Source organism: Tamandua tetradactyla, chromosome 3, assembly GCF_023851605.1.
Source record: "Tamandua tetradactyla isolate mTamTet1 chromosome 3, mTamTet1.pri, whole genome shotgun sequence".
Lineage (NCBI taxonomy): Eukaryota > Metazoa > Chordata > Mammalia > Pilosa > Myrmecophagidae > Tamandua > Tamandua tetradactyla.
This window is the reverse complement of record NC_135329.1, coordinates 101,917,119-101,929,873: the sequence shown is the minus strand read 5'-3', so window position 1 is coordinate 101,929,873 and position 12,755 is coordinate 101,917,119. Positions and strand designations below refer to the sequence as shown.

General features: G+C 40.1%; 1 protein-coding gene across 16 annotated transcripts in view; it reads left to right on the top strand.

The window, feature by feature from the left end:
• NCKAP5 (NCK associated protein 5) overlaps positions 1–12,755 on the top strand; it is a 1,072,936-nt gene that overhangs the window by 911,981 nt on the left and 148,200 nt on the right. For 13 of the 16 annotated variants that reach the window (XR_013172672.1, XM_077153602.1, XM_077153594.1 and 10 more), the window contains 2 exons: positions 6,343–6,444; positions 11,004–11,192. Coding sequence is in view for 15 of the 16 variants with exons in the window: in XM_077153602.1 (XP_077009717.1) it covers positions 6,343–6,444; positions 11,004–11,192 (291 nt within the window). In the remaining variant the exon portion in view is untranslated. The other 3 variants (XM_077153608.1, XM_077153607.1, XM_077153601.1) reach the window with 3 other exon arrangements.

Below are 12,755 nucleotides of genomic sequence, written 5' to 3'. Positions count from 1 at the left end.
ATAATGGCATAATTAATTAAACATCAGCTTTTAGCCCAAAAGATTTTTGTCCTGGGCTCAAATTTTTGTGAATACAAGAAATGACCATACAATACTCAGTTATGTAATAGGCAGTTATGTAATATTCATTTTTATAATAAATTCTTAATGGAATAGAATGAAACCTGTGAAATGTGAACCAAGGGTCTGCCATAATATCTCTTGATGGGATTCCAAAGGCCTGCTGGAAAAAAATCCCATTATCTGAGTGTGGCAAAAATTTAAGTCTAGCATGTGAATAAAGTAAAACTTTGGAGTTTTGGAAAATCACTTAGAAAGTAAAACTTCCATAGAAAAATTACTTTAATCAGGCTCTGAGCTATTTTAGGAAATTTCCTTGAACTTCCTTTCAGAGTCCTTAGCCCACCTATGAAAATTGCCTTATTACCGAGCAGAAGGAACAAACCTTATGCTCTTGGATATGCTTAATTCAGATCCATATTTAAAACAAATCTCTTAAACAGATACCAAATCCACCACAAGTGTTGTCTACCCCCGCAACAGAGAACATCCAGAAAGGTGAACTCACGGGAAATTTCAGGAAGTTAGCAATATTGAAAGATACTCAGGGTAATTCATAATAACACACTCCAGACATTCTTCCCTCCTGGTATATTAAACAGGATGAAGCAAGCACACATCCCAGGACCAGCCTAGAGCTGAGTTGAGAAAACAGGAATAGGGCCACTCAGAAGCTTTCTGGAAGCTGTGAGGTGAGATCAGCTTTCCAAAGGAGAGACACCATCCAGAATAGTTTGAAAACACAGCTAAAGCCAAAGAAGCAATAAGTTCTTCATCCAAGAAATCAGTCTAGGTGGCAGGCCACTGAAACTGAGGAAGGCTGAGTCCTAAATAAAGCCAAGTCCAAATATGCAGCCAGCCTGGATAATTGGAAGCAGCAGAGGTCAGCAGGGCAGCGGGCACGAGCTGGGGAGGAGTGTCCACTACAAGAGTGAGAGCCAGGGGCAGTGTTATCTTCCAACTCTCGTGGCCATTTGCTCAGTAAAGATACCAGTGGTGAGTATACAGATTCCAAGAGCTACCTTCACTCCTTCTGCAGATTTCCTAATCTGAAACTTTTTTAGAGGAGAAAAATACCTTCTACTGGATGGAGGGTATTGTGAGTAGAATTCAGGGAAATATGGCAGGTAAGGAAGGTTTGACACTAGATCATGTGGCAATAACAGACCTTCTCATCTTGTGTTTGAGACAGAAACTCAAGAATTGTGAGCATAGAAGTCATTCCCTTTCAACTTTTTCCACAAGGAGGAGAAAACCACTCTGGAGAATGTGAAACAGGGCTGGGGAGTAATTCTGGATATTTATACTGTAATATCCATGAAGGTTAAGTAAATCAAAGGGATTGAAGTAGATCAGATTAAAAACATTAATTCACATCCGCCTTCCGTTGCTGAACCTAAATTACTCACGTTGGTAGAGTCCATTAATCAGCGGTATGGCATATTTACTCCCATAATGTCTCCTTGGTACATATTTTGGGCCTTTAATAGTTGGAGGGGAGAATAAATGCCTGTATGATTATGGTTTTAGATTAAGTCTCTCACCAAATCTGAATGGAGAGAAGGGAGCGATGGAAATCAATCCTGTATTTTCCTCTTAACTTCTAAAGCTGATTAATACTTTCTGAAATCCTGACATGAAAAATTTCACACATTCCTTTTCAATCTTTAGGAAGCACATGAGGAAATATAAAAGCTACTTGCCACCTTTTTTTTAAACTTGGTTTTTCCAGCATGGTTTTCCATGCTACTCAAATTTCTTAGACCAAGATCTGTTTTTAACCTCACCTTATGTCACTAAATAAAGATTCAGTATCTTCCTGGACTTGGTATCACTGCCTTAAAGACATCATCTTTATATTGAGCAAAAACACAGAGGTGGAATTCTATTAAGTGCAGCAAGCCTCCAGTGGACATCTGAAGAAGTACAGGTCAGGGGAGTAGGCAGAGTCCTGGAATGGGGAACTTGGGAACTCCAGTCCAACTCAGAAAGTCCCCAGCATGCCTCTCTCTCTCTGCTCTCCTCTGCCTTCAATAGTTGGAGAGCTATAGACTAGTTACCACCTCTCTGAAGAGGCCATCCCACCTTCATCCTGCCAGGTAAAGGACAGCCAATTCTCACTGCCATATATCTAGGGGGACATTTCTCTTCCTTGAATTACATTTACAGAACTCTGCAGAAAATGTAGAGCTGGCTGGTGGCTGGCTTGTTAACCCACCTAATACTATTGATACAGTGTTAATATTCGCCACAAAGGGTGAAAGTCCTAAGTGCAGAGAACACAGCTATTATATATCCATCATGTTATGTGTGAATGCCTCTGTGTTTTGTGTGTGTCTGTGTGATTATATATATGTGTGTGTGTGTGTGTGTGTGTGTGAATATATATGTATGTGATTATATATCATATATATTTATCTATATAAAATCACTGACATGACACTGTATTCATTCTCCATGCAAATGGTTATTTATTCAGTGGCTCCTCAGTTTGCTGCAGCGTGCTTATCTCAGAGGAAGGTTCTATCATCCAGGGTCCTGTTAGCTATGATAACAAACAAATCCCCATAAAATAATGCATCGATCTCAATAGAAGTCTATTTCATCTTCATGCGAAGTCCAAAGCAGGTTTTCCTGATCCAAGGAAAACCTCATCAAGTTGGCAATCAGGAACTCAAGCTCCTCCCATCTGGAGGATAGTCGGTTGGCTGTCTTAAGCTGGTGGAAAGGGAAAGAGCAAGGTGAACCATGTGTGGGAAGTATTCCTGGGCCAACCCTGAGAGGTGGGCCTGAGCCAGGCCTGGGTCTGGTCCAAACATCACTTTTGCTCACACTCCATTGGCTAAAACTCAGTCTCATTGTCATACATAAGTGCAGAGGAGCCTGGGGCAGGCAGTCCAGCTAGCTGTATTCCCAGAAAGAAGAGAGGAGAGGTTCTATAACAGCCAGGCAGGCCCTGCTGCAGAGACTGAGCAGGCAGATAGGGCTTGGTCTGCCTTCTCATAGAGTTATTCATCCTGCTAGTAAAACAGAAACTACACACAGGAAACAACTCAGAAACTGTACACTTCAATAAAGGGCCAAAATGAGGGAGCCCTATAATCAGGGTGGAGAGTCCAGTGTGGACCTGAGAGCATGGGCAACCTCACAGACAGGCTTTTAGAGGTGTTCTAAATGGTGGGCAATGTTTAGATAGGTGGGCAGGAGCAGAAAAAGTATATCATGGAAAAATGGACAAAAGCATCAATTCAGAAGCAAGGGGGGGAACATTCTAGAGACAATTAAATCAGTCTGACAGGATGGGAGGTTTAGACTCTTACTGTTAAAGGAAGCCTTTGAGCTAAGTGATGTCTCGTTTACCTCTGGTTTGGAAATCTGTGATGCTGAGTCTCTATGTCTAAGACCAGATGGCATCAAGATGACAGGAGGTCAATTTCAAAACTCTAGGGAGAAATCCTGCAACCCTATCAGGTCTAAAACAAAACTACATGGATTCATCTGGATTCATGGGTTAATGATTTGAAGTTTTGAGTATCTCGACTGAGGGATTTTATCCACTCAGACACTAACAGTAACCCTGCACAATAGACAGATACGTGATAAATCATTTCCCTCTAACTAAGCAGATGGCATGCACATGTCAATGACACTCTACTGACGACTTTAACTGAACTTCCCATGCATACATTCTACCTACTTTTCACTGAGACTTGGCCTAAATACAGATCACATCGCAGTATGAAAAGTGAGGTGATAAATATGTCTGTGAGAATATATTTATTGTAATAATATCTGTGTAAAAATATAAGCCTTTTGTAAAAATCTTTATTTATAAGTAATGTGGCATCTATGGGAGTGTGAACTTTCATGGTATTTTAAGGGAGGTTGTGCAATAGTATATCCCCCTACTGTTTTCTTGCCAATAGCATCAATACAGAAGATGATTTTATTTTCTTCTAAGATGGTTTTTAGTTTCCTCCGTTGCCTTACATATATGGAAACTAAAACAATAAATGATTCATTCATGCACTATCATTTAAGAAATCATCTGCTACCAACTGTCAGCTATGAAAGTAAATGGGCACAAGGCTTTGTGGATTTTGACAAAATCTCATTAGCCCTTATGTTGAAGGCAGTGCCTTTCCCTACCTCTGACATAGGTTAAGTAGCCACTTGCATCCTTCTGCAACATGAGAGGAAGTCAAAACAGAGGTTCAATAGCATTCTTAAGATCCTATAAAACCTGCTCCTAAGGGCTGGAACTCAGATCTCCTACCTCCTGACCTGTCCCCTCGCCCACACTGACCTCTTCTAATGGAGAGAATTTACCATATGGATGGAAAACCTCTGGAGCATACTAACATCATTTATGAGGGTGGTTTTATATATGCGCATATTCATGCAGAAAGAGAAAGGGTGACATCATGTATCTGATGCGAAGAAATGTTGAAATGTAACCACAAACTGAATAAGAAGTCAGATACCTAAACTAGAGAGGACTCTTCCCCCAAATCACATGATCTACCACTCAAAATCATCATTTCTTTTGTTGAATGTCATTTCCCATAACTTCTTGGACTGGTTGCATATTGATAAATGTATTCTTTGGTCTCAGAGGGTTAGAATTCTTTTGGCTAACTCTCAGTCTTTACAGCCTACAAATTGGTAGGAAAAATATAAAGGCAGCTTTCCCTTTATGGTCTTCAAAAGGGATTAATTGAGTACCCACTGACTATCCACTGCAACAGGTCCTGGGGATAAAACATTGGAAAAAAAACAAACAAACATCTTTTACCCTCAAGAAACAGATTCCAGAGGGAGCTTGAGGTAACAATTATAGAAGTTGTCCAGCAACTATGTCATGGTTCTAGTTACCTATTGATGCCTTAGCTCTGTGGGAGAACTTTGACATTTCAAAGAAATAGGTAACCAGTGCGAGATCCCCTTTTGGGTGAAAGTTGAGAGAAGCAAAAGTGTAGATCTTGGGCAAGTAGTGATTTGAAGCTCTGCTGGTAGGAAAGAGAATTGGGCCATCCACTAAAGATAAAATACCTCTCCCCCTAGAGAAGGATGGACCACAGTCCTACCGCAATGCTCATCTTCTAGGAGGTGCTGAATAGATGTTTGTTTGACTGACCAACTGAGCTCTCACGGCACCCAGCCTTAGTGGGGTCAACTGGGAAACAGTGAATATGGCTCATTTTAGTGGGATTCGCCTTCCCAGTTGACAGTGTGCAGCATCTACTGAGACAAAGACAGGGGAATTGAGACCCTTGGGACAACCCCTGCACTCTGAGCTCATCCTAACATTAATTAGCTTTAAAGAAAATCTCAAACATTTCCCAGATCACCACCAGTATGCAGCAGGGCCTTTTCAGGGAGGAAAAGGAGCGGGAAAACTTGTCAGAGGTGAGCGAGTATGCTTAGCCATGTTATTTACTTACTCTGTTCGATTTCTTAGTGACCGAAGTTCACACAAGTTGTAACCAAGACAAACCAGGCTACAACAGCCATTTTTAAAATGTCAACAACCTAGCAGAAAATTAGGCATAAATCACGAATTTTATTGTATTTGCAATTAAACAGATCAAATCTGATGTCCACAGAAAAAGCCTCAGTAATTAGTATAAAGATTAATATGGTGAAATATCCCTGCTTTAGCAGGACTCCCAAACAAAACCGAAACAAAGAATTGAGTATATAATCGAATAACATGTGAGTATTAATGCACAAAACCCTCTGAGTCCCCAGATCCCTGATGCAATTATTTTCTATTCACATTGTTCCTAGCAGATGACATTAATGACTTTGAGTTAAAATGTTTCCAAGGGAAGATTTCATATGATCAATGCTATTTAGAAATAAGGTCACTTTTATAATCATTTACTGAGATTTTAACCACTACTCAACATAATAAGGTTAACTTGGCAATTGCTTTTTTTAATGTGACTATCAAAAGTTAATAATTTTCTTACTCGCCAATAAGTTATTTGGGTAGTCACTCTTTCCCAACTACTCGTTTTCTAATACTATCTCTGAAAACATGGTTATTGTGTTGTGAAATGCAGTTTCCATACATATATACACACCCATGTATTCACACATGTGCACATACCAATACACATACATGGACCACTAATAAACTGACAAACTTTTTTGAATTTGGATATGTATTATCTAATCTAGAAATGTCAACTCTTTTGAAATTTAGCTGTCCAAGGCAGGATTTTGGAACAAAAACTTCAAACATCCTATTAATGGTTTCTGCTTGATTTTACCTAGAAACTTCACTCACGCATCTTAGATCTTTCATCTGGAGATTTGCTTTCAGAGGTGGAAAGAAGCCAAAGTTTGACACAATCACGAGCTGATATTGAGATTCACGTGAGTTCCCCTGTTGCCTTGAGAACACTTGTTTAGGTATTATTTTCCTTCCATCAAGTATGATGTCACAAGTGAACCATAAAGCACATCCTTGAAGTATTGTCAGGCAGCTAAAAACACTTTCCTTTCTGGTGTTCTCTGGAATTCAATATCAAGTCCCCCAGCTGATCTAGTAAGCTCAAAGTGTCACTCTCAGCAAAAATATCATAAATCTTGGCTTTGTCCCCATGATACCTTTTTGTGTGGTGATTACATCTCAAAGCCTCTGAGAAATGGTCAAGGAGCTTTTTATTAAAGCCCATGTACCATATTATTCATTCTACTTTTATGATATATTGTGCATGAACTTTTAAAAATTCATGGGCTCTGCATTTTTTTGTCTTTATTTTAGGTTAGCTTTATTTTTATTTGGCAAAACGTTAACCAGCCCTTTGAACTCTCATTGACTTTAAAAAAAAAAAAAACTTGGAAAACACAGGAACCAAATAAATATGTAATGAGAAATGCTAGGCTTAAAAAAAAGACAAATGAACATTTACAGATAGCTGATTTATATTTTAGTGTACAATTTTGTCAGCATAGATAAGATATCCTATATCAAAGGTAAACATTTTTTAGTTAAATTGTAATTAAAACTTGGTGAAATGCTATTAATTTATACACTTATAAAGATGCTACTGGCATCCAATCTGTAAATATGGCTTTAAGGCCAGAAGTTTTAAGGTGTGCAATTTTTATCCAAGAAACTCTTGGCTACATTCTCATTCTTTCTTCACCTAAACGTGTAGATTTGCACTGCATTTCTCACAGTAGTAATGATAAAGCATATGAGTCACTCAAGGTGGTAATCTAAAATATAAAAGGGAAAAAATATTCTTTGCATAGTGCAAATAGTATTTATTTTGCCAATTAAATCGACTTAATCAAGATGTTGCAAAGATAGTCAATGTACCTTGTTTTAAAAAGAAGAATTTTAAGAATATTCATTATCCATTACTAAATCACATATAATTGGAAGGCTGAGTTGTGTTCTGAGCTGTGTTTGGAAGTCTGCTTTTTGGCAGAGACTTAGCATTGTAGCATAGTGGCAGGACTTGGGCCCAGCGTCAGAGCGTCATGTTGGTTGGGAGACCCAAGGTAAGATATTAACATTTTAATGACTCATTTTTCCCAATTTAAAAATGAAGATAACGATATTTCTTTTCTACTTCAGAGAGTTGTGGTGAGGATGAAATGAGAAAATACATGAAATGCCCTTAGCACAGTGCCTGCTAACATTATTGGGGCAATGATAGGATCTCTACTCCTTTAGCCCTCTTCTCTTCTTGTGGCATCCTGCCACAGCCACAGAAAAATGTGATATAATGGAAGATAACTGAGAAGGGTATCTACTAGCACATTTCTCCAGAAGTTGAGAAGTTCACCTCACTGATCCCCAGAAACAAAGTATATGCACTTTTGACTCTTGCTCAACAGTTTTTTTGCCACCTATGTGCTAGGCATCAGATGATGAATGGGCATCAGAAACAGTAAAACAAAGCCAGTTAGGGAGACTATGAACTTGGGTTTTTTTGTTGAAGAGTCCAGACACACATACAAAATAAAGTGTTTTATAATTATGCTTAAAAGTTACCAAATGTCACCATATGCCCAGGGCTGGTCAGTAGTCCCATGTGGTGCATTCTTTCATGATCACACCTACAAATAAAGAAACTGAGGCACAGAGTTTTAGTCCCTTGCCCAAGGTCAAGAGTTAGCTGATGGTAGAACCAGGTTGCCAACAAGGAAATGGCCTAAGAGTTCAAGCACTCAACCACAGAACAGTTATTCATTGGAGTAGGTCATCCTATGTGAGAATCACATGCTGGTGAAAGAGACAGCAGGAAATAAAAACTCACTTTGTAGCCCTGATGTCAGAGGTATTGGATCTCTTATTACAGTCAAGCATTGATCGCCCAAGTGAAGAGAAACAGGGAGAATTTCCCATTAGAGATGAGTGGCGTCTTCCTCTTCTTTGTGAGGAGTTACTCTCTGATCTCAAACACACACCAGCAACGCTGCCCCAGCGGACTCAGAACATTCCCTTTGTTTCCAACAGGACAACTCAGGTCATACTATCAGATGACACCACACTCAGCCAAATGACTCACAAACGAGACAGACCCCTCTCATAACGTCTCCTAGAGGCTCACCATTCAAAGCTTGGGTCAGGGACCAGCAGCCTCAAGGACCTGGGAGCTTGTTAAAAATACTACATCTCAGGCACTATCTCAGAATTTCTGATCAGAAGATCCCCAGGTGGTTCATGTGCACATTCAAGTGTCAAAAGCCTTGTCTGAGAGGACCTCCCATGTCTGACTCCACATGATATTGTCTGGTGTTCCCCACTTCACTGAAGGACCCTCCATCACATCTGGGCACCTCAAGTTCCAGGCCAAAGGAGAGACAGCAGTTCCTTCTCCCTGCAGCCGACCTCCAGAGTTCTACATTCTGTTATCTTCATCCATCATCTATCCAGGCAAGATGCCTGGGCAAGAATGCTTATTTGCTCAACAATGCTTGAGGACTTCAGTTGGGTTGTAAACGCAGGTATAATTTTGATGGTGTAGTGGGAAAGACATAGGGAATCACATACAAGCGTCAGTGCCTTGGGAGAAGGTAGAATATAGACTCTAGCCTGAAGGCAGGCTGAGGGTGAGAAGGGCCATCAGAGAAGCTCAGACCTGGAACACCTCACAGGACACAGGTGCAGTCACCCTCCGGACAGTGGGTCTATTGTCAGGGCAGACAATGTCTTAAATAACAACCACCACCCTGCTGACTCAAACAACAAAGTATGCACTAAACAGAGAGGACAGGCTAGAGCACATGGAAGGCACATGAGTAGAATTGGAGAGCAGAATGTGATATTTCAGAAAGTTTGTTCTGGGATGTGTTCCAGATTTAAACAACAGTGAAGCTTAAATGCCAGGTGCTCCTGTGTAACAGAACCATGGTTGTAGGCATCTGTTGAGATACAAATAGGAACTCCCCTTAACTAAGTTACATCCACAATAAACAAGGCCATACATCAAGAGATTTTGCCGAAAGTCAGATTGTAGGGCAAGTTTCTTCTTTCAACAATATTTAGAGACAGATTGCAAGGAGAAAACCAGAATAGTAAAATGTATTGGCATTTTTTTTAATCTCTTACAGAGATTGTTATGAAGCAGAGATGAAGTATCGATAGCAATGCAGATGCCTAATGTTCAAAATCAACCATTATTAAGCATTATGGATATTGACTAGAGAACAAATTAAACATGCCCTGTTTACTTATGTAGGAGTTTCATATTTTACCTTAAGTACTCGTGGGTCATCATTACTTTCTTTCCTGAGCTGGTGTTTCTTCACTGTCAGTTGAAATTGCATTTGCAGAACAGTGATAAGTATTCAGGTACTAAAGACACCCATAAAGTGTCAATAAATTGCATAAGAGGAGGCTTTGCCATTCTGTGAGTGACAAAGACTGATAGCTCCCCATCAAAGAGTTTCTGGGACAAAGCTTTCTATAGATACCCGATAGGAATTAGATGGTGATGGAGAGATTCCATTCTTGGTGGGATGTTGTGGTCAGGATGCTCAATTACTTTGCCTTGCCCAGTTCATGGAGCTTTATCAGTTACATTAGGAGACCGTAATGTGGCTGTCAAGATGTACTTCTCGGATGTTTACCATTATATTGTCACCCGTGCCTTATGCAGACCTACTAGAAATCCTAGCAGCCTGGGCTTTCTGTGTAGAACCCAGATCTATCTGCTGTGAGGTTATTTACCATTTGGATGGCCCTCTGAATGTGAAAAGTCCTATTATCTTTTACAATGGGACCTGATGATCCTTGAGTTTGGTGTGCCACTGTGTATGGCATCCTGTAAAGTGCACAGTAAGCTAGAGGATTTGAGTCCTGAGTTAGGATAATGCTGTCAGAGCTGAGAAAGCTGCCTTGCCCTACAGTGAAGACTTACTGCCCATGAAAATTAAAGGCATTCTTTGCTCAAGATCTTCTAGCCCACCCAGGCCACTAGATACCTATCTAGTGTTTGTGCTTTGGAATCCTACTGCCAAAGATGTTTAATATAGGATTTTACTCTGTCATCTTCCTTTTGTGGTATTAGAGTCATGTATGCTATTGATATGATTCTTGCAACAGTATGACTGGATTAGAAACCTCCATTGCAATGCTTTTGCTTAATAGTGATTATAGTTGTATAATTGAGCACCTACTTTAGGCCAGCAATGTGCTAAGCACTGAGCATCTAGAACCTCATTTAGTTCTTACAATAACTCTCTATGTGGTATTATCATTATTCCATTTTTCAAAAGAACATACAGCACAAAGTAATTAAATGCTCCCCCATAACCACACAGCTAATGAGAAACATAGTCTAAATTTGAACCCATTAACTTCATAGCTTATACGTCTAACCACTAAGCTACGTTTCCTTCCACCTTGGGGTGAAGTTGAGTTATTTACTCTACCCTAAGAAAAGTTCTTGCTCAGAGTACTCCTGCTTTTTCAGGAACACCAGCTGAAGGCTAAATCAGGATCCCCTGCCTTGAAATGCTCTGGCTTGGGGGTTCCCATGCCTGGTCACCTCTGTCCCCGAAACAGTTGCAGTAGCAGCGAACTCTCTCTGTCGAGCACCTGCAGCGAGTACTCCAGCAGCTCCTCCTACACATGGCATGATGGAAAGACCTTCAGGAAAAGGGTAAGGTCTCCTTTCAAGGCACTTATGCATCATAGTGAATCTGAAAAGCATCTTCCAGTAGGGCTTGTTTGCAGAGATAGAAGGTGGGGAGGAAGAGGCAAGGAGGAAATGACCATTTGCTGAGCATCTCCCCATTTGTTCCTCACATGCAAAAAAAAACATCTAGGGAGACATTATTCTCCACATTATGTGGAAGAGGAAACTGGCTCAAAAAGTTTGAATTATGGAATGATGATTTGACCCCAGATGACTAAAATGTCATAGCAGGGAAATGAAGAGCAAAAGAACTCTTCCCGTCAGTGCTTTGGTGGAGCCTACTGAGGTTGCGGATTTATATAAAATCAGAACATGGAAAGGGTCCTGACCTAATGAAACTGATCATACTTCAGACCGATTCAGACATTTCCCATGAGCTTCATGAACCTATTCTTTTGCTGGAAAACTCAGAGAGACTGGTCATTCCTCACTGTAGGTGAGAGTGAGCGAGGGTGCTCACCAAGTCGTGCCAGACCAAGCATCTCACAAGAGAATTCTAAGGAAACATTTTGTTCTAGAGAATTTAAAAGGTGGTGGATTGTTGCAGGAAAAATAGCCAAAGGTTTCAGATGTATCATTTGCTTTGTGGGGATTTCTTGCTCAGAAGTAACATGCATTATATGGACTTCCTGTGTTCAATGATACAGCTTCATAAAATACTAATTAACTGTAAATCAGGGGGCAACATGATAAAGAAATAAAATACAGTAATAGAAGACATCACAATTTCAGTGAAGGTAGGCATGTCCCTACTAATATGCTGAGGTTCCTCTACCAGCCTTTTAAATAACTCCTGTTGCTACAGTAACTCCCATCTGCAAAGTAGGCTTACAAAGCTGAAGATTCCTTCACTCTTTGAGCAAGCATCTTTGCCCACTGATGGAAGCCAAGTATTTGGAATGGCTGTTTTAGCAGTTTGCTAATGTTGATGAAAAGCAAAGTGTGCACAGGAATGGAAACTCTGAATCAGAATAAGCTTAGTTTTCTACCATTTGTATAAATTTCATTTACAATTTCAGAAATATAGAAACCAGAGAAATTCCCTAGCCCCCCAGAAAATATTGGTAGGGGGTAGCCTTGTCGTACCCTGAATAAGGATTCAGAGAAAAGATCTCAAACCTGAATGTAGAGCTTATTCCCTTAGATTCAGACTTCTGATGGAGCCTGGTACATTATCAAAATTGCTCCATCTGAGGAGTTGTTCACCGCTCTGAATAATGGTTATAAGGGATCTTTCACTTAAACCCGAAGCTGACTAAGGATGTTTCCTCTCTTTGTTAATATCACTGGCTCCAGTGATATTAACACGACTCTGTTCCTTTCACTCCACACTTCTTCATTCCCTCTCACCGTCTTTTCTGGTGTGTGTTTTTTTTTTTTTTTGGCTGAAATTCTCCCAATTAGAGCAGTCCTCGATGTTCTAAGGAAACCTCTCCCCTGAAAGAAGAGAAAGAAGATTTTTAAGACACTTCATATACACTCAAGTGGCTGTCATGTGAAGATTTAATAGGGCTGTGTTCCAGAAAG